Source organism: Apodemus sylvaticus, chromosome 23, assembly GCF_947179515.1.
Source record: "Apodemus sylvaticus chromosome 23, mApoSyl1.1, whole genome shotgun sequence".
Taxonomy (NCBI): Eukaryota; Metazoa; Chordata; class Mammalia; order Rodentia; family Muridae; genus Apodemus; species Apodemus sylvaticus.
Window position 1 is genome coordinate 20,388,876 of NC_067494.1, and position 25,723 is coordinate 20,414,598.

Genomic DNA, 25,723 nt, shown 5'->3' on the forward strand with positions numbered 1-25,723 from the left:
TACAGAGTTAAACAAAGAATTCTCACCTGAAGAACTTCGGATGGCGGAGAAGCATCTTAAAAAATGCTCCACTTCATTAGTCATTAGGGAAATGCAAATCAAAACAACCCTAAGATTTCATCTTACACCAGTCAGAATGGCTAAGATTAAAAATTCAGGAGACAGCAGGTGTTGGAGAGGGTGCGGAGAAAGAGGAACACTCCTCCACTGCTGGTGGGGTTGCAAATTGGTACAACCACTCTGGAAAGCAGTCTGGCGGTTCCTCCGAAAACTGGGCACCTCACTTCCAGAAGATCCTGCTATACCACTCCTGGGCATATACCCAGAGGATTCCCCACCATGTAATAAGGATACATGCTCTACTATGTTCATAGCAGCCCTATTTATAATTGCCAGATGCTGGAAAGAACCCAGGTATCCCTCAACAGAAGAGTGGATACAAAAAATGTGGTATATCTACACAATGGAGTACTATTCAGCCATTAGAAACAATGAATTCATGAAATTCTTAGGCAAATGGATGGAGCTAGAGAACATCATACTAAGTGAGGTAACCCAGACTCAAAAGGTGAATCATGGTATGCACTCACTAATAAGTGGTTATTAACCTAGAAAACTGGAATACCCAAAACATAATCCACACATCAAATGAGATACAAGAAGAAAGCAGGAGTGGTCCCTGGTTCTGGAAAGACTCAGTGAAACAGTATTTGGCAAAACCAGAACGGGGAACTGGGAAGGGGTGGGAGGGAGGACAGGGGAAGAGAAGGGGGCTTACGGGACTTTCGGGGAGGGGGGGGCTAGAAAAGGGGAAATCATTTGAAATGTAAATAAATTATATCAAATAAAAAAAAAATTTTTTTTGACCCAGAAAAAAAAAAAAAAATAAATAGCCATTGAACATCCTAAATAATTTATTCTCTTAATGTTGTATTAGACTTGATGGGCAGTATGCATATTTTCTTAAATATGTTCCTTAATGTTTCTTTTTTACAGTTGTAGCTCTTAATTTTGTTTTAAATCATTGATGGTTTCCAGTATTCCCATGCATGTGGCTCAGGTTTTCTATCTGTTGTAAGGCTCTGTAATCTGTATGGGTTGAAATTAATAATTTTGGAAATTCACTGTGGAGGCAGTAGCCATCAGACACTTTATGCTATTTTAATTTTCTATATTTAGAATCGTCTGGTTTATCAACAAACTGAATGAAAATTAACATGCAAACACAAAGTATAATTGCCCATGTTTGGTATGTTTTGTTGACTTTCATATACAAGCATGTTGTGATATGATCTTAATAGTTAATTCATTCACGTCCAACAGAAAAGAGTGGGAACCATTTTGAGCTCACTGATCATTGGTCAGTGCTTGAATCGAGTCATAAAAGCATCAGAAAAATATGATTTTAGTCCACTTTTCTTTGTCCACTGAAAGCAGACTGACGTTTCTTTACAGTTGCCTTTGCACTTGGATTTCTTCATTTTTGAGTCAAAAGTAATTTCTGAATATTCCCAATTTTCTAAAGATAAGCTAATATTATAAATTCTAATCTAGAACTTTTTTAAAACTCTAGGGTACTGAAGACCAAGAAGAGTTAAGAATTCTTAGAGATGAACTTAAAAGGCAACAAAAGATAGCTGCACAGAAAAAGGGTCATGCCAAGGAGAAGAGAGAAGAGCTCTCCAGGGTGGAGATACTGGCAGAAATGGCAGAGAAACTATACGACGTGGTGAGCTTCTGTGCTTGCTTCCCAACTCTTTGTCCTAACTGCACATATGCTAATAGACTTTGATTCTTCTAATCTTCCATATCTCCAACTTGGAGAATACTAACAGTTTGAAAGGCATGCGGATTCAGTTTGAAAGCTGAGGCAGGGGGATCTCTGTAACTGATACCAGCCTGGGCTTCTTACTGTGTTCTAAGCCAGCCTGAGCTATAGACTGAGACTTTGTCTCTAAATAAACAAATGACATATGTATTTAATTTATTTATATCATGGGGATTGTGATTATTTGGAATCTGTGTCTGTATACTTAACTAGTATTTTGGGTTTTAGTTTAATTTCACCTTGCTCCACTAATCAAACATGTGAGATTCCAAGATAATGCCAGAATTGCTATAAAGTGACTTACAAGACAGAAATGCATTCTGTTACCGTTCCTTTTTGTTTGTTCATTGTGAGTCTGTTCTTTGAGACGGTGTCTTACTATGTAGCTCTAGCTGTAATAGAACTTATTATTATCCAGAACAAGCTGGCCCCCAACACACAGAACCTGAGTTTAAAAGTTGAAGTGTCACTGGTTTTCCTTTGATGTCTTGGGAAGAGTCCCTTTTTTGCTTTGACTGGTATCTGGTATCTCTGAGCTGTCCTGGAACTGCAACACTCAGAAGAATATATTTTATTCTATAATTCAGAAGAATCTGGTCTCTCACTACTTAATGATATCTGTAAAACTCCCTTTTCCAAACAGGTTCAAATTCTGAGCTTGTAGATAGTCTTGACTTGTTTAACCCATCATAAGCATTATGTCTAATCTAAGAGCAAGTTTATGTCTAATGTTGCTTATCTATTTCCACGGGGGCAGACAATGCTCTGTTAATGGTACTACATAAAAATCTGGCCAAATATCAGCAACATGATAATTATAAATAATTGTAATTTTTAAGCTCCAGAAACTCCAAGAGGGACAACAGCAACGTCTTAGTACACAAGAAGATTTGAGTAATATGCAGGTAAAGGTGACTGAAGTAAAGAGCTTAAGGAATGAATTCAGGAGCCAAGGACTGGAATTGGAGCATGCGGAAACTAAGAGACTGGTGATAGCTCAGAAATTTAATGAAAATTATGAGGAGATAAAATCTATAACCAAAGAAAGAAATGATCTGAAAGAATTACTGGAAACAAAGATAAAGCAACTTAAAGAACATACAAGGCAAATCGAAGCTACAGTAAGTAATAATCAGTTTTTTATCTGGTAAATATATCTTAGTCACTTGAGCTAGAAAGAGGGAGGCGGTTATGGGTGAATACTATAAAATTGTTTAAATTTCACTTACTAACCAAGGGCCTACAAACAAAAGAAGTAATAAACATTGTCGATGCAAATCTAAAAGAGTACGATGAAATCATCAAAGGTCTAAGAAGAAGCAATTCTGAAAAGGAAGCTCAAGCAGCGACCTCCCAGGACACAGCACAATCTGACCCTGAATTACAGGCAGAGGTATGTCATGTCTTCATATCCTTCACCCTTTCTGTCTCCTTTCTCCTTGGAAGGAAAATCGATGCTCAGTTACAATTTATTCACCACATAAGAATTTAGTGGCTACCTACTGTGGCAGACACAGTGTGGGCTAGTGCAACCTACACTCTGAGAACTCTAGGGTAAAGAAGGAGAAATGGGAGTTCAAGACAAGCCTGGATGCCAGAGAAAGTTTGAGGCTCACCTGAGCTATGGAAGACCTTGTCTCAAAAAAAGAAAAACTGTGCAAACAGGGACAAAGACCCATATTGGTTGTAGTAGAAGGAAATAGTGCCAAATGAGCAACCAGGCAAATAAAACAACATGAAGTAATTGTAAATGCTGTGAGAAAGATGACATTGGGATAACAGAACTAGTCCAGTTTTAAAAACTACTTTCTGTTGAGCATTGGAACTTGTATAATAAAATGGTTCTTTTTCTCAATGTGTATACATGTTTAAACAATTCCTCAATTCTAATGTAGTGCCTGTAGAAATATGCAAATTTAAATGGTTCTGCTAGCAACCAGGATAAATGGAGAGTTAGTATGCACACACAGAAAACTTAGAAGGTAGCATTTGGATTCAGCAAAAGATGGGAAATATATGAATGTGTGTATGTATGTATGTATGAATGTATGTATATGTATTTTTGCATGTAAGTATATATTCAATATATAAAGTATGCTATATGTACTGAATATATTCACAAAGACCTATGACAACTTATATTTGGTTACAGTTTGGGAACCAGTTAGAATTTAAGATTTTAGCGTGATGCTATATAAAGATTGGTTCACTTTGGGCCTAAGCTGACTAACTATGGCATACTGATAATAGATGTTATGTAGAGTTTAAAGGTATTGAGGGTGAGTGCATAGGAGAAGCTTGTACCAAGGGAGACTGAATGGCTCAAGGTCACTGTCATTGCTGATAAATTTTCCTGACACCATCCATCTAAAAGATGTAATCTCTAGATAGTAACCTGTGCATTGTGAATATTACAACATCCTGGTGCATCAAGAGCAAGAGCTACTTCCTGATGTGAATGAAGACAGGGACAGTGCAGAAAAGGTGAATGAACTGGAGCCAGTGGAAGTACATACCAGGACAGTGCATTCAGCAACAGCAGAGGGCATAGATGTAGAAAATGTTGGGCTGACCAGGAACCTTGAAGACAGTCAGAGGGAAATCAGTTGTCTCACTAAAGAAATTTCTAGGAATTACTTTAAGATGCAAGAAGGTCTACAGAAACAGAAACAGCCCCACTGTGTGGAATGGAAGGACAGTGAGTATACCAACGTAGTGAATCAGTGAGGTTGGACAACCAAGGAACAGGGCAAAGGAAGAAAGAAGAAAGAAATGCTCATGTTAGTAAAAGAGCAAATATTTAGAATGTAGCTTCGGATTATGCTGGTTAGTAAAGATTTGTTTGTAGATTATCCTCCAAGATCTATGACATTACTAGCCCTGAGTAGTTGCTTAAGTTTGCAGTACCAGATGTTATTTCCCTCTTGTTGAACAGGTCTTAAGTCTAAATAGAGAGCTGTTGGTTACCATCAAGGTGTGCATGCCATTCCTACCCACCTCAGGTTAGTGTGCTGTACTGGCCAAGGGAGGAAGATGGTCTCCTTTGCCTGCAGCAAGTTCTCCAGGGAGGACATGAGCAGTACAGCAGCTCAGAAGTCACAGATGCCTTTCCTCTTCCCACTGTATTTCTCAAGATCTTTATAAGCAAACCTTTTCCTTATGACTCAATCTTTTTTAAAGGAGTTAATTGTAATTTAATGGTTTCATTTCAATAAACATCTTATAATTCTCTGTAATTCTAAAGCATATAGAAACTGAAGAAGAACTTAACCTTGAAGAAGCTTACCGTCGCCTGAAAAAGCAAAGAAACAAAATGAATGCTCTAAAAATGAGCCTCTCCCAGAAGGAAGCTGAGCAGTCCAGTATGTGGGAACAATTGCAGTTGACCACAGATGAAGAAGAGAGAATGGTAAATGAAGGCCAGAAGCTGTGGGAGGGAACTGCTCACTTGAAGACTGGTTACACACTGAATTATGTTGGAACCTATTTTGTATTTTTCTGAGAGAGAGAATGGACCTATATTTGTTGTGCTGATAACTTATTTATCCTTGGTTGAAGGTTCAAGAACTCTGTGAGAAACAGGAACAACGTAATCTAAAAGGAACTAGTGAGGCTCAAGGGAGGAAGGATGAACTAGAGCAAGCAAGGGCGCTTCTTCTTGCCATGGACATAGCCCAGCAGATTGTGGAGAGTGACAGGCTCCGCTTGAGTAAACCACTTGAAGAAAGTCAAGAGGAAAAGAAACCTCTAATTAAGAAAAGAGAAGAGCTGAGAAGCACAAAAGAGGCCCTTCATATAGAAAGTGAGCAGCAGGAGAGCATCAAGGAACTGGGCACTAAGGTGAGTCTGTGGCTGTTGATGTGGGGAGCAGCGTGGAGTGAGATGGCTGGGGCGGCACCTCTTAGGTATGTGTGTGTGAGTACCTCACACATACATATACATACACACACACACACAGACACACAACAATTGAAAATGAATTAAACTTTCTTAGCTGGAGAGATAGCTCAGCAATCCTCTTTAAAGGATGCTGGTTTGATTCTCATAACCTATGTTGCAGCTCACAGCTGTCTTACCTCTGATTCCAGAAGACTTCCGTGGGCACCATTGTCCATGTGGTACATAGATTAACATGTAGGCTAAAATCCCTTAACCTTAAAATAAAGCAATAATAAAAAAATAAGCATAAAAAAATCAAAAATCAAGGTTTCATTTAAAAGAGTCGGAACCCTAACCTGATTTCTGTCTTTAGGTTCAAGAACTTAAGACAAGTGAGCTTCAACTTCTTATGTTAAAAGAAGATGCAGGTGAAACCCAGGAGCAGCTCAAGGAGCAGGGAGATGGAGATAGAGAATTTAAACCTTGCTCACAAGACTCCTCAGAACCTCTCAAAGAAGAAAGTGATGACCTATCACGAATAAAGAAATAACTGCTTGAAGACAGCCTAAGGGAAAATGGGGATAAGGTGAGTGTGCTTCCTCTGTAGACAACACTGTGGAAGATGCGGGATCCATAGGTGCACTCTCTCTCACTCTGCATGTGTGTGACTGTCTTTCTGTCTGTGTATCTGCCTCTTGTATCTGCAATGTCTAGAATAGGGAATTTGATCTCTTTTTACAGCTAGTGCTCCCAACTGCTGAGCCACATCTTTTCATCCAGCTCCGCAGCATCACTTTGTGCATTTTATAATTCCACACATTTGGGTTAGCAGTATCAGTGCCAAGATTTGACCTCGCCAGTGTATTCTCTGATTGGGCCAGAACAGAAACTTGTTGAGAGTAGAGTGATTTGTGGTGACCAAAATCTAGTAGCAAGTCAAACATCCTACTGCAGGGAAATGGGAATCATCCATATGTTGGAATTCTTTTTTTATTAATCATTTTATTTGTTTTCATTTCAAATGTTATGCCCCCTTTCTGTCTTCCTTCCATAACTTATTTATTTTACAGTTTATTTTTCTTTTTTTTTTGTTTTGTTTTTTCCATTTTTTTTTTTTTGCGTATCTTCTTCATTTACATTGCCAATGGTAAAACCTTTCCCAATTTTCCCCCTCCCAAAAGCCCACCTCCCCAAAGATTCCCTACCCCTCCTCACACCCTCTGTTTCTATGTATATGCCCCTGTACCCGACACAGTCCCACCTCCCCCACAACATCCCCCCCAATCTGTTTCCCTTTGTTGTGGCCTCTATTCAGCCTTTACCTCACCAAAGACCACTCTGCACACTGATGCCCAAAAAGTCATTACTGTGCCACATTTTGGCTGGAACCATGTAAACCTCTTGATTGATGGTTCAGTCCCTAGGAGTCTTGGGGCGTCTGGGTGTTCAAAGTCGTTGTTCTTCCCTTGTGGCTATATACACCTTCAGCTTTTCTGGACCACCCTCCAGATCCTCCATTGGGGATCCCAGGCTCAGTCCAATAGTTGGTTGCTAGTTTCTGCCTCTGAATTTGTAAGGCTCTGGCAGAGTCTCTCTAGAGACAGCCATGGCATGCACCTTTTGGTACACGCTTCTCGTCCTGGTGTAGGGGTTTGCTGACTATTTATAGGATGAATTCCCAGGTAGAGCACTCATTGGGTGGACTTTACTTCAGACTCTGGACCACACATTGCTTCCCTTGTTGTTCCTGTGAGCATTTTGTTCCCTTTCTCAGAGGAACGATAGCACTCTCACTTAAGTCCTTATTCTTTTTGTGAGCTATCTGTGCTGGGTGAATTGTAACTTGCTTATTTTGAGCTTTTGAACTAGGATCCACTTATTAGGAGTGCATACCATGTGCGTTCTTTTGTGACTGGGTTCCTTCGCTCAGGATGGCACTTTCTATTTCCATTCATTGCCTAAGAATATCATGAATTCATTGTTGTTAATAGCTGAATAGTACTCCATTGTGTATATATACCAGTTTCTGTTGAGGGACATCTGGGTTCTTTCCAGCTTCAGGCTATTATAAATAAGGTAGCTATGAACATAGTGGAGCATGTGTCTTTATTACATGTAGGAGCACTTTCTGGGTATATGCCCAGGAGTGGTATAACTGGGTCCACTGGTAGTACTGTGTCTAATTTTCTGAGGAATCAGCAAACTGTTTTCCAGAGTGGTTTTACCAGCTTGCAATACTACAAACAATGGAGAAGTGTTCTTCTTTCCCCAGATCCTCTCCAGCATTTGCTGTCCCCTGAGTTTTTTATCTTAGCCATTCTGAGTGGTGTAAGGTGGAATCTCAATGTTGTTTTGATTTGCATTTCCCTGATAACTAAGGATGCTGAACATTTCTTTAGATGTTTTAGAGCCATTTGCGTTTCCTCAGTTGAGAATTCCTTGTTTAGCTCTGTATCCCATTTTTAATAGGGTTATTTAATTCTCTGGAGACTAACTTCTTGATTTTTTGGTATACATTGGATATTAGCCTTCTATCGGATGTAGGATTAGTAAAGATCTTTTCCCAATTTGTTGGTTGCTGTTTTGTCCTGTTGATCATGTCCTTTGCCTTACAGAAGCTTTACAGTTTTATGAGGTCCCATTTGTCAATTCTTATTCTTTGAGCATAAGACATTGGTGTTGTGTTCAGAAACTTTTCCCCTGTGCCCATGTCTTCATGGTTTGTCCCCACTTTCTCCTGTATAAGCTTCAGTGTGTCTGATTTGATGTGTAGATCTTTGACACACTTGGACTTGAGCTTTGTACAAGGATATAAGAATGGGTCAATTTGAATTTTTCTGCAGGCAGACCTCCAGTTGATCCTGCACCATTTGTTAAAAATGTCTTTTTCCACTTTTTTTTGTTTTTTGTTTTTTGTTTTGTTTTTTTTTTTTAAGCTACTTTTTCAAATGTCAAGCGACTGTACTTGTGTGGGTTTTTATCTGGGTCTTCAATTCTATTCCTTTCATCTTCCTCCCTGTCTGCATACCAACACCAAACAGTTTTTATCACTATTGCTCTGTAGTAGAGCTTGATTGAGGTCAAGGATGGTGATTCCCCCAGAATATCTTTTGTTGCGTAGAATAGTTTTTGCTATCCTGGGTTTTTTATTATTCCAGATGAATTTGAAAATTGCTCTTTTTAGATCTATGAAGAATTGGTTTGGAATTTTGGTGGGGTTTGCATTGAATATGTTGATTGCTTTTGTCAAGATGGCCATTTTTACTATATTGTTCCTGCCAAGCCATGAACATGGGAGATTTTTCCATCTTCTGAGACTTTTCTCGATTTCTTTCTTCAGGGGCTTAAAGTTCTTATCATATAGACCCTTCACTTGCTTTGTCAGGGTCACACCTAGGTATGAAATATTATTTGGTACTATTGTGAAGGGTGTCATTTCCCTAATTTCTTTCTCCTCTTTTTTATCCTTTGAGTAGAGGAAAGCTACTGATTTGATTGAGTTAGTTTTATATCCAGCCAATTTGCTGAAATTGTTTATCAGCTGTAGGAGTTCTCTGATGGTGATAGTTTGATTTCTTCCTTTCCAATTTGTATTCCTTTGACCTTTTTTTGCTGCCTGATTGCTCTGTCTAGGACTTCAAGTACTATATTGAATAGATCTATTTGTTGAGTATAAAATCTTGTAGTAGGATCTGATGATTTTTTTTTTAATTTCCACAGTTTCTGTTTTTATGTCTACCTTTTCATTTCTGATTTTATTAATTTGGATATTCTCTCTGTGCCCCCTGGTTAGTTTGGCTAAGGGTTTATCTATCTTGTTGATTTTTTCATAGAACCATCTCCTTGTTGTGTTCTTAGTATAGCTCTTTTTGTTTTTGCTTAGTTGATTTTGGCTCTAAGTTTTATTATTTCCTGTCATCTACTGAACTTGGGGATATTTGCTTCCTTTCGTTCTAGAGCCTTCAAGTGCACTGTCAAGCTGTTAGTGTAAGCTCTCTCCATTCTCGTTTTGGAGGCATACAGAGCTATAAGTTTTTCTCTTAGCACTGCTTTCATTGTGTCCCATAAATTTTGGTATGATGAGTCTTCATTTTCATTGTACTCTAAAAAGTCTTTAATTTCTTTATTTCTTCATTGACCAAGCTATCGTTGAGTAGAGCATTGTTTAAAGTCAATGTATATGTGTGTTTTCCATTGCTTTTGTTTGAGCTTAAGACCAGCATTAGGCCGTGGTGATCTGATAAGATACATGGAATAATTTCAATACTTCTATATCTATTGAGGTCTGTTTTGTGACCAATTATATGGTCGATTTTGGAGAAGATACCATGAGGTGCTGAGAAGAAGGTATATTCTCTTGCTTTAGGGTGGAATGTTCTATAAACATCTCTTAGATCCAGTTGGTCCATAACTTCAGTTAGTTTCACTGTATCTCTGCTTAGTTTCTGGTTCCATGACTTGTCCATTTTTGACAGTGGGGTGTTGAAGTCTCCCACTATTATTGTGAGGGGTGCAATGTGTGATTTGAGCTTTGGTAAAGTTTCTTTTATGAATGTGGGTGCTCTTGCATTTGGAGAATAGATGTTCAGAATTGAGAGTTCATCTTGGTATACTTCCTTGAACCAGTATGAAGTGTCCCTCCTTATCTTTTTTTGACAACTTTTGGATGAAAGTCAATTTTATCCAATATAAGAATGGCCATTCCAGCTTGTTCCTTGGGACCATTTGGTTGGAAAATTGTTTTCTATCCTTTGACTCTTAAATAGTGCCTGTCTTTTGTCACTGAGGTGGGTTTCTTATATGCAGCAAAATGTTGGGTCCTGTTTACGTATCCAGTCCATTAGTCTATGTCTTTTTTATAGGGGAATTGAGACCATTGATGTTAAGAGATATTAAGGAAAATTTATTGTTGCTTGCTGTTATTTTCTTAGTTGAAGTTGACATTCTGGTTGTGTTGCTATGTTCTATTGGGTTTGATGAATGATTACCTTATTGATTTTTCTACAGTGTGGTTCCCTGTCCTGTATTGGTATTTTCTACCCATTATCCTTTGCAGAGCTGAATTTGTGAAAAGGTACTGTGTAAATTTGCTTTTGTCATGAAATGTCTTGTTTTCACCATCTATGGTAAGTGAAAGTTTTGCTGGGTATAGTAGTCTGGGCTGACATTTATGTTCTCTTAGGGTCTGTATGATATCTGCCCAGGCTCTTCTGCTTTCATAATCTCTGGTGAGAAATCTGGTGTAAGTCTGATAGGTCTGCCTTTATATGTTACTTGACCTTTTCCTCTCACTGCTTTCAATATTTTTCTTTGTTTAGTGCATTTGGTGTTTTGATTATTATGTGACAGGAGAAGTTTCTGCTCTGATCCAATCTGTTTGGAGTTCTGCAGGCTTTCTGTATGTTCATGGTCATCTCTTTCTTTAGGTTAGGGAAGTTTTCTTCTACAATTTTATTGAAGATATTTATTGGGCCTTTAAGATGTAAATCCTCAGCTGGGTGATGGTGGTGCAAGCCTGTAATCCCAGCACTCTGGGAGGCAGAGGCAGGCGGATTTCTGAGTTCGAGTCCAGCCCGGTCTATAGAGTGAGCTCCAGGACAGCCAGGGCTATACAGAGAAACCCTGTCTCAGGAAAAACAAAAACAAAAAAAAAAAATGTAAATCCTCACTTTCTTCTATTCCTATAATCTTTAGTTTTGGTCTTCTCATTGTGTCCTGAAGTTCTTGGCTGTTTTGTGTTACAAGCTTTTTGCATTTTGCATTTTTTTGACTGTTGAGTCAATTATTTCTATGGAATTTTCAGCATCAGAGATTCTTTATTCTATCTCTTCTATTCTGTTGTTGATGCTTGCATCTATGACTCCTGAATTCTTTCCAAGGATTTCTATTTTCAGAGATGTCTCACTTTGTGATTTCTTTGTTGATTCTATTTCCAGGTTTAGATCCTGGATAGTTTTGTTCAGTTCTTTCACTTGTTTGTTTTTTCCTGAAATTCTTTAAGGAATTTTTGTGTTACCTCTTTAAGGGCTTCTACCTGTTGATCCATGTTCTCCAGTGATTCTCTTAGGGATATTTGTGATTCCTCTTTATGGGTTTCTGCATGTTGACCCATGTTCTCTTGTAATTCCCCTATGGGATTTTTGTACTGCCTCTTTAAGGGCTTCAACCTGTTGACCTGTATTCTCCCATATTTCTTTAAGAGATTTTTGTGTTTCCTCTTCAAGGGCTTCTACCTTTTGATCCATATTCTCTTGTCTTTCTTTAAGGGATTTTTGTACTTCTACCTATTGACCCATGGTTTCTTGCATTTCTTTAAGGGAGTTATTTATGTCCTTCTTGAAGTATTCTATCAGTTATATGAGATGTGATTTCAAATCTGATTCTTACTTTTTTGATGTGATGGAGTATGCAGGATTTGCTGTAGTGGGAGAGCGGGGTTCTGATGGTGCCATTGTTGCCTTGGTTTCTAATGGTAATGATCTTGAGTTTGCCTTTGGCCATCTCGTTATTTCTGGTGTTAGCTCGTCTTGCTGACACTATCTTCTCTCTCCTGCCAGCCTGTGTTTCTGTATTCCTGGGATTCTTTTCCTGTCCAATGCCCTGCAAACAGCTGATTCTCCAGGAAGTATCAGGTGATGGAATCTCCCCTATGGCAGACTTAGCAAGGGTCGAATGCTCTGCTCCTGCCAATTCTCGAATGCCCTGCTCCTGTTGGTTCTCTAAAGAGCATGAGGAAGTGGTGTCCTCTCTGTGCCAGATGTGGCACAGGTCTCCCACTTCTGTTGGAAAGGTTCGGTGACAGGGGAGGAAGGAGGAGTAGAAGGGGTGCAAGGCGATAGGTGAACTAACACCCTGCTGCTGTCAGTTTTCTAGAGAGCATCAGGAAGTGGTTTCCTCTCTGTGCTAGGTGTGCACAGGTCTCTCATCCCAACTGCAAGGGTCAGTGACAGTGGAGGAGGGAGAGGTAGAAGGGGCAGAAGGGGATAGGCGGACTAATACCCTGCTCCTGTTGGTTCTCTAGAAAGCACCAGGAAGTTGTGTCTTCTCTGTGCCAGATGTGGTGCAGATCTCCCTATTTTTCTCTTTAAGTTTAAAATCAATCTTATAACTAGTTGATAGTAAACTTATAATTATAATAAATATGTTAGTTATAAGTATATCTTCCCTTCAATCTCACAAATATTATAAATTCATCAAGTACACAAAAGGTGTACATGTATCAAAGTTGTATTACTTTTTTAACAGCAAAAGCTTGCTAATAGCATAAGAATAATAAATCATTATATTTCTGCATAATAGTCTTTTATGCAACTACTAAAATAAGTACAGGTCATTACCTACAGGCATGGTAAGTTGGCTAAAACTTTTTTTATTGTATTCAAACTATATTTATACCAATCATAAGGAAGATAGACATACTATCAAATGAACATAGGTAAAATCTTTTTTGTTTGTTTTGTTTCTAGTAGAGCTTATGATCTTGTCATACAAACCAAAATAAGAACAATTTTTAGACATTAGAGTTCATTATAATAAGGCTGTACTTCAATGTTTCTCACATCACCACAGATTTTACCTCCATAGTAGTTAAAGCTAAAAGCTGATATTTCTGCTGTACAAAGGAATGAATTGTAAGCATGCTTATTTGGATACAGATTTCCTGTTATGGTCAAAGCTATTTGACTTGAGTGATTGTTATCATTCTCAGCCCACAGGGAACAGGTTACATTCATTTACGAAATGGTACGTGTTTTAAGACGTCCATGAAATCATTCATCAACTGTTTCCATGAACGATAGTCCTGCTTAGAGGGTGACACAGACATTAGATGAGGGTAATATTCTGGTTCATTGGCTGTGTTGACTTTGACACGCATTTGTCTCAGAAAAAGAGTAAGTTATAAGTTCCTCTTCTTCAAAATTGATACAATAATTGTAAGTACCAAGCAAAAACAATTTAATCTCACTCTGTTGTTCTCTTACAAGCCACTGCATAAATTAATTTTCTATGTTTCTTTTGGCTATCTAAATAATATTGAAATATGTAAGCTGTTCTGAAAACCATAGTATAGTGTACAAACATCAAGTAAACAATCCTACTAATAGAGGGGCTGAGATAGGAGAAGCATGAATTCAAGACCATTATGTGGTACATAGCAAGACACTGTCCCATACAATCAAGCAGAAAGTATATATGGATTGTACAATATTGGACATATTTCTCCAATTACCACATTATAGAGACCACTGGGTGACAGTCAATACATTTCTATTTATTTTTTATTGCAATCGATTAGGATATGTTAGTAATATTAATTTTCATATTAATGGATATTAAGGAAATGTGTTACTTCCTGCTATTTTTGTTGTTAGAGGTGGAATTATGTTTGTGTTGGTTGGTTGAAAGATTACTTTCTTGTATTAGTTTCCCTCCTTGTGTTGGCATTTTCCATCTATTATCATTTGGAGGGTTGGATTTGTGGACAGATATTGTGTAAATTTGGTTTTGTCATGGAATATCTTCCTTTCTCCATATATGGTAATTGAGAGTTTTGCTGGGTATAGTAGCCTGGACTGACATTTGTGTTCTTTTAGGGTCTGTATGAAATCTTCCCAGGATCTTCTAGCTTTCACCATCTCTAGTGAGAAGTCTGGTGTAATTCTAATAGGTCTGCCTTTATATGTTTCTTGATTTTTTCCCTTACTGCTTTTAATAGTCTTTTCTTGTTCAGTGCACTTGGTGTTTTGATTATTATGTGCCAGGAGGAATTTCTTTTCTTGTCCAGCCTATTTGGAATTCTGTAGGCTTCTTGTATGTTCATGAGCATCTCTCTGATTAGGTTCAGAAAGTTTTCTTCTATAATTTTGTTGAAGATGTTTACTGTCCCTTTAGGCTGGGAATCTTCACTTTCTTCTATACCTATTATCCTTAGGTTTGGTCTTCTCATTGTGTCCTGGATTTCCTGGATGTTTTGGCTTAGGAGCTTTTTCCATTTACTTTCATTGTTGCATCAATGTTTTCTATGGTATCTTCTGCACCTGAGATGCTCTCTTCTTCCATCCCTTGTATTCTGTTAGTGATGTTTGCATCTATGACTCCTAATTTCTTTCCTAGGTTTCCTAACCCCAGGGTTGTCTCACTTTGTGATTTCTTTATTGTTTCTTGTTCTATTTTTAGATCCTGGATGGTTTTATTCTTTTCCTTCAACTGTTTGTGTTTTCCTTTAATTCTTTAAGAGATTTTTTGTGTTTTCTCTTTAACGACTTCTCCCTGTTTAACTGTGTTATCCTGTATTTCTTCAAGGGCATTATTTATGTCCTTCTTAAAGTCCTCTATCAGCATCATTAGCAGTGACATTTAAATCAGAGTCTTGCTTTTCCAGTGTGCTGGTATATCCAGTACTTACTATGGTGTAAGAATTTGGTTCTGATGATGAAAAATAATCTTGGTTTCTGTTGCTTATATTCTTACGCTTGCCTCCTGCCAAACAGGTCCACATCCCCTTGTCCTACTTATCATCTGTTCTCCCCTGACTTTGGTTGGTGGGCTAGAAAGAGGTGTCAAACATTTGAGAACCCTTATTAAAAGTAGGTTTTAAAAATGACAAGATACTGTACTTTTCCTGCCCAGAATCCCCACTCCAACCCCAGTATCTTACCAGTCCTCATCCATGCAGCTTCATAAGACTGCCTGTCTTTTCTTACTAATTCAGAAAAGCCTGACATATCCTTTCTTCTTTCTTTCACATTTGTCAATTATACTTTCCTGTAACAGTTTGGGTTTACCTTATTTGTTGTCCCCACAATAGGGCTGCTTCTTGCCCATGTGTCTGACCTCCATGTCAGCTTAAGCATCAGATGCATTTTTATTTTAATAATCTTCTCCATCTTCATGCAGAGTCCTCGGAGACTGACAGAATGCCTACCCTGCCGTTTATTGTGACCTCCCCCAGCCTACTGTTCTCAAGAATATCAGTCAGCAACCTGATCCGCCCACCTTCTGAAGAGCAAGAAGAACCAGTTTCCAGCCTTCAGAGGAGGGACTTGACCTGCCTTTGTATCTTGGGAGAGAGGGATTAAAGATGGAGAGCTGAGCCAGAAGCCATGTTTTGTCTCTCAAGCCATGTTTTTGTCTGTCAATAAAAGCTTACTTCATTTATTTTCATATTAAAAGCTAGCTTCTTAAATAATCATATATTTGTATTTTATTTAAGAACCTTAATTCTTATTTCAACCCTACAAAACCTTCATTTAAATTTTTGTAAATATATTTTGGTACATAGTTTAAAATAAAAATATAATTTAAATCATTATAACTAAATGTTATATCTATCACTTATTTGCATTTATTAATATATGCTGATATCATTACGTTTGTATAAAATATTTCAAATCAATTATCCATAGGTTCATCTATTTATTTAATGGTTTTGAGATTTTTGTGGAATGGAAAACAGAACTTATTATTTATTAAGTTTTTTGGGTTAGCTCCTTTTCCTTTTCTACTACCAAATACCTGACTAGAAGCAAATGTAAGAAGGAAGCAATCATATTGGTTTGTGGTTTGAAGATACAGGCTGCAATAATAGAAAACAAAAATCCAGATAACTATCTGAGGAGACCCGGGCATCCATTCAGCCACTTCAAGAAGCAGAGAAAGGGCAGGAAGGAGGGACACACTCTAACAATCAGCCCTGCTCCCACTGATCTTTCTGTGGGCTACGTGTTTTGAACATTCCTTTCAACAAGTTGTACAAACTAGCAGAGATGGATTTCAAAATATAAGACCTACCTTGTGATGCAAGCTTGCACTAGTGCAGAGAGCAGGGTTATTGTTTGAAGGGGATACTTGGAAATGGAATTGCAGGTGTCAAGCAAGCGATGTGGAAAATAGGCACACAGATAATTAAAAAAAATGTTCCTTATAAACATTTCTCTAAAAGTGCAATATTTTCAAAAAAATATTCTGAGATGTCAAGATATCTGTGTCATAACAAGACTGTGTTGTACATTCTTAGGGTATTTTCCTATCTTGGATTGTGTCACACAATTTTGGAAATTAACTGAGCTGGAGATGAGACTTAGAAACAGAAATGTGAAGTGTTAGTAGATTGGATAAGTGCTGGAAAATATCATCCTAAGTGAGGTAACCCAATTACAAAAGAACACACATGATATGCACTCACAGATAAGTAGAGCCCAGAAGTTCAGAATACCCAAGAAACAATTCACATGTCAAATGATGCCCAAAAATAAGGAAGGAGAGGCCACTAGTTCTGGAAAGGCTAAATGCATCAGAGTAGGGGAATACCAGGACAGGGAAGCAGGAGGGGGTTGATTAGAGGACAGCTGGAGGGAAGAGGGCTTATGGCACTTTCAGTGAAGGGGGATCCTGAAAAGAGGAAATCATTTGAAATATAAATAAAGAATATATTTAATGAAAAATTAAAAATGCAGTAAGTAAATAACTGCACTACCCACCAATCTCCAATGTTTCCCTGTCTGTTGTTCACTTGAAATACCTCCCTCCACAAGGCCTTTGCTCCTGTAGTGATGTCTGCACTGTGGTGAGCAGTTCCTCTGTAGGCTCCCTCAACTCAAACAGAAGAGTTCTAAGCATTATTGGGGTAGTATTAAAAATGCTAACAAAGACACACCAGTCATTTATTTTAGTCATTGTGATTATGTTATTATAACAATCTGTTATGTTTTTAAAAATTGAAGTAAAACTAAGTACTCTATAATTATATCCTATAAGTAATTACACTGTATCTTAATATGTTAGAATATTTAGCTCTACTAGAACCAGTTGAATTACTTTGGTCCCTGTTTATTTTTTATGTTTCCATGTTTCTGTACTGTATAATTGATTAGAGAGCTTAGAGGAGTGTTGTATGCATTTTAAAAGGAGCAAGTGAATGAGATTCATCTCATATAAAATTTGAATGTGTTTTGAATTAGGTATCCATGACCATTGGCTTTTAAATGCCTTACATAAAATTAATGTAAATGGAATAGGAAGTTTACTATTTAAAAACAAACTTTTTATTCATGAAAACATTATTCATGGGCATTGTTATTATCCACCAAAATATTTCATTTTATTCTTTATACAGCTCACCTAGTTTTAAAATATATTTGTGACAGTCAGTTCCAGGTAGCTAGTACAGGACAAAATTACTCCCTTAAAGCCGATTTACATCATGGTACCAATCCACAAATATAATAATATTAAAAACACTATCTTTCATCTTGTATCTTCATTATCTCAAGGAGAGTCTATTCTATGAACAAAATTCCAAACTTAGCCACAAAAAATAACGAAATCTAAATAGAAGTCTCTTTGCTCTTTAAGATAAAACAATTTTCTTAAGACACTTCTTCCAATTATCTTGTAAGATTAATAGATGCTGATTTAGGGTATAAATAAAATTTTCTATAAAACATAGGGTACTTTGGCTTAACCTCATTTTAATTTAAGCAAAGAATATTAATTTTCTCTTATGCCAAAAAGTACCTGCTAGCCAAAACATAAATCTGAATAGTAAACTCTTAACCAATGCAAATACTACGAACTTTTGTTTCACTTGATAAATAATATAAATGTGATGGCTAATGTAGTCTCTAATAGAAATAAAGCAAATAATGTAACACATATAAGGTTATGTCTAAATACTTAATTCTTAGATTATAATATAAATCTATAATATAAATATAAATCTTGAACAGTTGGAAGAATAGGATCTTTTCCAGATGTTGTATGTTTCAATTCGAACAGCATAACCAACTTCATAAAGTAAATTGCACAATAACTTTCAGCTCCATTCTACACCTCTAACTCTATCAGGCTCTTTCTTGATTCTTTTTTGTTTTTAATTGCACCTTTGTTTTAGTGTAACAGAGGTCCTTTCAATAAAGAAAGACAATCTATGTATAAGAGGAAGAAGGGCATGATGCAATCAGTGGGTGAGTATACCAGAAAAGCTTTAGATGTCTCTTTGGAAACATTCGTAATGGAATGTATTTGCTCCTTTATATGAGAGGAGGGAAATCGGAAATATATGATCACTAGGCTTAGAAATAGACATTTCCAGTAAGATCTGAGACTTGACACTTAAAAATGGGAGAGCTACGAAAAAGTCAGTTTTGTAACATTTATATAATCAGGTTATTATGCCTCAAGGCTATAAAAGAAGAATGAATCTATTTTTAGAAATTTTACCTGAAATAAGTTGAATCATATGCAAAATGGGACCCTACTCACTTTGATTAAGACTATGATTCACCATACAAGCTTCTTCATCTACTCTCTTCACTTTTATTGGTTAGCTTATTATATACAACTCATGGTGCCTGATATTTTCAGGCACCAACTGACCAAGACATACACTAAAGACAAAATCAAGGTATGCATAGGGCAATAGGCATATACCAAGGGAACAATTAACTTGAATACAAGTTAGTGAAAAAAATTACCAACAAGTTCTATGATCCAGGCCTGATATAGGATGTAATGTTAAGGATAATTTTCATTTCTCAGGGCTTTATTCCAGTTTGAAGAGGCTAGCATGAGTTGTCTACATTTACCAGAATAAACTCATACAGCAGATAGCTAGCACCACCTTAGTCCATCAAAAACATTTGGAGTGGCCAACAGAGGAACTAATTGTCGCTGATCAACATCAGCTGGAAGGTGGATAATGAAACCAGGATGATACAAATAATCCAGATTGAGTACTTGTACGCAGGCAAAACAATAATCTTAATTTTCATTACATTAGGTAGTGAGGCTGGGGTCACCTGCTGCATCTTGTCCACAGGACTTAGAGGCATGATGATTCCACTGGACAACACTGTGTTGATATACAGGTCCTTGAAGTTATCCATATTAATCTTAGTGATAGAATTGAAGACAATCCCAAACATGCCTCAGGACTCTATGCCCAGGAAGGAGGGCTGAAAGGGTACGTCTGGACACCCACATCTCTCAATGATAATGATGATGATGATAATGATGATGATAATGATGATCATGACGATGAGTTGTCCATCAGGCAGAACTTGCATGTATTGCCCAAGTAAGAGGATGCAACTGTAGCCATCTTTTGTTAATATTTTAGGACAACGTAGCACACATTGCCCCTCATCCGACACACAAGTCCCTCAGCAGCAATGGTGGTAAAGCTGTAGCCCTGATCATGCAGGGTTTTCTCGATGTGGTCTGTCAGGTCCTGGTCAGTCAAATGTAGACAACAATGGAAGTACATATTCATTATAAATGAGCACTGTATGTATGATTATGTGCATTCAGTCCATGGTAATATCAGTCTTGTCCCAGACAAATACAAGGATAGGTATGTCAGGTTGGCCACTTTCATGACTGGGGTACTGAAAGTTTCAAACATTATCTGAGTCATCATTCCTTGCTTGCCTTGGGGCTTATGGAGACCATAGTCAAAAGCACTAGGTGTTACTCAGAGGCCATAAACAGTTCAGTGTAGAAGTGATGGGACCATATTTTCTCCATGTTGTTGTACCAGTTAGTGAAAATGCCATACTCAATTGGGTACTTCAGAGTGAGGATATACCTCTTGTCCTGGTCTTTGTCACCCATGTAAGAGTTCTTCTGATTCATGCACACCATGATGTCCTGGAATTGGAGTAGTATAACTGTGGAAGGAAGTTATATATGGCCCCAAAGGCATCTTAACAGCAAGCCATGCCTGAACCATGGTCAATAAAAGTCAGGTTGTTTCTACCTCCTTTGTGAGCCTAAAAGGATAATGAACCAATGCAGCTAAAAGACATACAGGGGAAAATAGTGGTGGAAAGTGAGTAATTGTTTTCTACCTTTTATTAAAACATATCATTGTATCATTAAACAGTCAATGTTGGCTGTCATTCTGTGTGTCTTTTTCACATTTTAAACCTCCTTTCTTTTGCAGTGCATTGTTGTCCTTCATATCACAAATCAGTGTATTTGTTGGTAATATTGAATTTGAGTTTATTTTATTGTGAGAAAATTACATAGGTTAAAATGTATTTGTTGCTTTGTGAATGAATTTACTCATGGTAGGGTTCATATGTGACCAAAAAAAGAATAAGCAATGTTTAATTTTTTTCTCAGTGAAAAGAAACATGATGTGGCCATTAAAAAGAGCAGATAAGAGCAGATATATGAAAATAGTTGGGCTAAAAATCCCAAGAAAAAAATATTTTTTTGGCTTTTCAAAATAGGGATTCTCTGTGTAGCTCTGGCTGTCCTGGAAATCACTCTGTAGACCAAGCTGGCCTCGAACTCAGAAATCCACTGCCTCTGCCTCCCAAGTGTTGAGATTAAAGGCGTGCACCATCATGCCTGGTGTAACATTTTTCTTAAAACAGGCCATACTATGTATCCCTGATTGGCCTCAGGATTGCTATTTAAAGACTGTCGATGAACTAACAGATATCCTCTTACCTCTAACTGTAGACTGTTTTGATATAATTGATATATCACATAACAACTGGCATTAAAATGCATCTCAAATAGGTTATATTTGAGATGTGATAAGATGAAATCATATCTGTGGATGAAACAGAGAGGAAACAAGGATAGAAAGAGGGGAGAAGGAGAGACACACACAGAGAAACACACACACATACAGAGAGAGAGAGAGAGAGAGAGAGAGAGAGAGAGAGAGAGAGAGAGAGAGAAAGCAAACATAAAAACAAAGAAAATCAAGGTGAGAGTGATTAAGAGGGAATCAGTCAGGAAAAATACTAAATAAGTGTTGCCAGGTGATACTGGAAAGCTTTAAACATGATGAGAACCACAAAAAAGAGTAACTGTTCTTCAAAAAGTAATCAAGAATGACCTTTATATTAAAAGGCCAGGGAGAAGAGTGGCACTCAACAATTTAAACAAATACATACATACATACATACATACATACATACATACACACTTTCATGCATACATACATACATACATACATACATAAAAATAAAATAAACAAGGAAAGAAAATAAAAGCAGTGGCTTGGTTTCCCAATAAAGCAAGTTTTCTCAAGGACAGGGAGAAGTATTGCTTCGTCATTCTTTTTCCTAGTATAAAAGCAAGGCAAAGACAGATTAGGTATTAGATTTGGTATTTGAACGATGCTGAATGGAAGTGCACTTTATCTAGGTTGTTAAGGACAGTTGAGCACTCTTGAGGGACATTAGAAGTAGAGATGTCAAGTATAGAAATTATTCTCAAGAATCTTGTTTCTAAGTCTAGGAAAATGGTGAAAGATGAGAAAGCTGAATTCACTTACACACCGTGCTAATGGTTGCATTTGCTCAGAGCTTAGATCTGTTCAAATTAATTCCATTGCCTTTTTGTGTTCTTCTGCTTGACCTTCTTCTATGGTCATATGGCCTTTGCAAAATGGACAAAGAGCAGTACATAAGAAAGGAAAAAAATTCAAAGGAAGCAAAGACACCCAGAGTCACTTCTAATCCATCCATTAGAATTTGATCATGATAATGTCAATTCAAAATGAAGCAAATATTCCATTACATTAATTTGCATGAATGTAAAATAAAACCAAATGAAGAACCATTAGTGATACCGAGTAAGGATATGTTAGGGATGTATGACATGCCTGTGAAGAAGTTCTGAGACCCCTCAGATTTTGATCATCTTACACTGAAATGGGTCTAGCAAAGATGGCTATTTTACATTTGTTGATAATAATTAGTTTTATTACTATGAGGAAATATTATGTCTAAAAGCAATTTATTCTGCAGAAGTCTTATTTTGGCTTTTGGATCTAGATCCAGAGTCCATCAAGCCCTGAGGACATGGTATAGTGGTGGAAAGAGAGATATTGCAAAGATTCAATTTTTTCATAATACAGGAAGCAGAATGCGAGAGCAGGAGCCAAGTGAAGCTTGAAACTCTTAATGCCCACCTCAGTCTCTGAAGGAAGTGCTTCCCTTAGCAAGGATATACCTGGCAAATATTCTATTGCCTATTTATCAGAACCAGTGACTGTGGAGCAAGGGTTTAAATACATGAGCCTATGAGGAATATTTCTCTTCAAAAGGCAACAGGGTTCTCATATTTTTAATTTTTTAAATTGCTTTCTTTATCCATAATCAGTTGTGCATGTATACATTACATTTGTATATGTATATGTATTTATCTGTATATGGAACATCTCTATATATATATGTATATATACATTTATTTTTTTATAATATTGATGACTAAACCTATTTAAGCTCCTTAATTTGTAAACTTCCGACAAATTTTGTTGAATCAAATTAACAGAGATGGTAATAGATTAAGGTTTGTATGGGGCTATCTCAGTATATCTCTTGCTGACATTTAATTGAAAAGTGTTGAAATGTGTTGAGACTTCGTGAACTGACAGATGACTAAGAAGGTTTAATAGCTATGAAAGAGAGTAATTATCCCCGCGGCCATATTCGCTGCCTGCCAGGGCAGAAGAGCTTCACTAGGTACTGTATCACCCCGAGCTTTAGATCTCTGGGGGTGCAAACCGCCAGCAGTCTGCCTGCTCTCAGGAACTGAGCACATAGGAGGTTCATCTGCCAGACTTCTGGGCATGGGGCCTGTGTCCTGCCTGGAGACCAGCACAGGGAGAGAATCTCCGCGGCCATATTCGCTGCAAGCAGGAGCAGAAGAGCTTCACTAGGTACTTTATCACCCTGAGCTTTAGATCTCTGGGGGTGCAAACCGCCAGGGGTCTGCCTGCACTCAGGAACTGAGTTCATAGGCAGTTCATCTGCCAGACCTCCAGGAGTGGGGCCTGTGTACTGCCTGGAGACCAGCAAAGGGAGAGAATCCCCGCAGCCATATTCTCTGCCTGCCAGGGCAAAAGAACTTCACTAGGTACTGTATCACCCCGATCTTTAGATATCTGGGGGTGCAAACCGCCAGCGGTCTACCTGTGCTCAGGAACTGAGCGCATAGGAGGTTCATCTGCCAGACATCCGGGCATGGGGCCTGTGTCCTGCCTGGAGACCAGCACGGGGAGAGAATCCCCGCGGCTATATTCGCTGCCTGCTGGAGCAGAAGAACTTCATTAGGTACTGTATCACCCTGAGCTTTAGATCTCTGGGGGTGCAAGCCACCAGGGGACTGCCTGCACTCAGGAACTGAGCACATAGGAGGTTCATCTGCCAGAAGTCCGGGTATGGGGCCTGTGTCCTGCCTGGAGACCAGCATAGGGAGAGAATCCCAGCGGCCATATTCTCTGCCTGCTGGAGCAGAAGAGTGTCACTAAGTACTGTATCACCCCGAGCATTATATCTCTGGGGGTGCAAATAGCCAGAGGTCTGCCTGCACTGAGGACTTGAGCACACAGGTGGTTCATCTCCCAGCTGGTAGGTGGTGGGGCCTATATCCTTTGCAGAGAACAGCAGAGGGAGCTACTCCCAAGGCCATCTTTGTAGCCTACCAGGGCAGAAAAAAATCACTAGGTACTGTATTGTCCTGAGCATAAGATCTCTGGGGGTGCAAATCTCCAGGGGTCTGCCTGCGCTCAGGACCTGAGAACATAGGAGGTTTATCTGCAAGCTGGTCGGTCGTGGGGCGTGTATCGTATGTAAGAATCAACAAAGGGAGTGACCCCCCACTCACCATCTTTGCTCCATAACAGAGCAGTCTGAGAACACCTGGTTCACCTTGACAAACTAAGTATAACATTGCTTGAGGTAAGACTGAGAAGGGCTCCAAAGGCACAAAAGAGGAAGGCAGCATATCAGTAATCTGTGCCAGAGGAAACCCAGTCAACCAGTGTCTCAGAAATAGCCCTAAAGGTCCACAATATGTTGTGGCACCAGCCAGTGACAATAAGACCATCTAACACCAGTGAGAGCTAGATGGCTAAAGGCAAGCGTAGGCCACAGTTCCAATGCTATTGGTATTCGGTTCAGAAAGTCTTCTGCTATTCCACTGCAATCAAGGCTCTTCGCAATTTTCTCCTTTATCAGATTCAATGTATCTAGTCTCATGTTGAGGGTTTTGATCCAATTGAACTTGAGTTTTATCCAGAGGGAAGGAATAGGTCACTTTAAATTCTTTTGAACAAAGACATCCAGTTTGACATGCACCATTTGTTGATGATACTTTCTTTTTTTGAAGTATGTATTTATGGTATGTATGATTCAGGTAGTATGCTACAGACCTAGGGATGGGAGTGGAAAATCAGACTTGGGATTGCAAGTTGGTACAACCACTCTGGAAATCTTTCTGGCAGTTCCTCTGAAAACTGGACATAGTATTAGATGAGGACCCAGCTATACCACTTCTGAGCATATACCCAAAGTTTCTCCAACATATAATGAGGATACATGCTCCACTATTTTCATAGCAGCCTGATTTATAATAGCCAGAAGCAGTAAAAGAACCCAGATGTCCTTCAACAGAGGAATGGATACAGAAAATGTGGCATATTTACACAAAGAAGTACTATTCAGCTATTAAAACAATGGCTTCATGAAATTCTTAGGCAAATGGATGGAGCTAGAAAATATCAACCTGAGTGAGGTAAACAAATCACAAAAGAGCACACACAGTGTGTACTCACTGACAAGTGGATATTAGCCCAGAAGCTTGGAAAACCCAAGATACAATTCAAAGACCACAATGAAGCTCAAAAAGAAGGAAGACCAAAGTGTAGGTGCTTTGGTCCTTCTTAGAAATGGGAAAAACACTCACAGAAGCAATTATGGAGACTAAGTGTACAGCAGAGACTGAAGGAAATGCCATCCAGAGACTGCCCCACCTGGGGATTCACCCATATACAGTCACCAAACCAAAACACTATTGTGGATGCCAAGAAGTGCTTGCTGACAGGAGCCAGATACAGCTGTCTCCTAAGAGGCTCTGCCATAGCCTTACAAATTCAGAGGAGGATACTTGCAGTCAACCATTGGACTGAGCGTGGGGTCCCTAATGGTGGTGGTAGAGAAAGAACTGAAGGACCTGAAGGACTTCCAGAGTCCCCAGGGACTAAGCCGA

General features: G+C 38.3%; 1 protein-coding gene across 1 annotated transcript in view; it reads left to right on the forward strand.

The window, feature by feature from the left end:
• Positions 1–6,287, forward strand: part of LOC127673686 (centromere-associated protein E-like) — a 32,519-nt gene extending 26,232 nt beyond the window's left edge. The window contains exons 14-19 of the mRNA XM_052169482.1: positions 1,574–1,729; positions 2,668–2,949; positions 3,066–3,221; positions 5,073–5,237; positions 5,387–5,668; positions 6,081–6,287. Coding sequence (XP_052025442.1) covers positions 1,574–1,729; positions 2,668–2,949; positions 3,066–3,221; positions 5,073–5,237; positions 5,387–5,668; positions 6,081–6,257 — 1,218 coding nt within the window. The 3' untranslated portion in view covers positions 6,258–6,287. The remainder of the gene's footprint in view (positions 1–1,573; positions 1,730–2,667; positions 2,950–3,065; positions 3,222–5,072; positions 5,238–5,386; positions 5,669–6,080) is intronic.
• Positions 6,288–25,723: the final 19,436 nt, after the last annotated feature.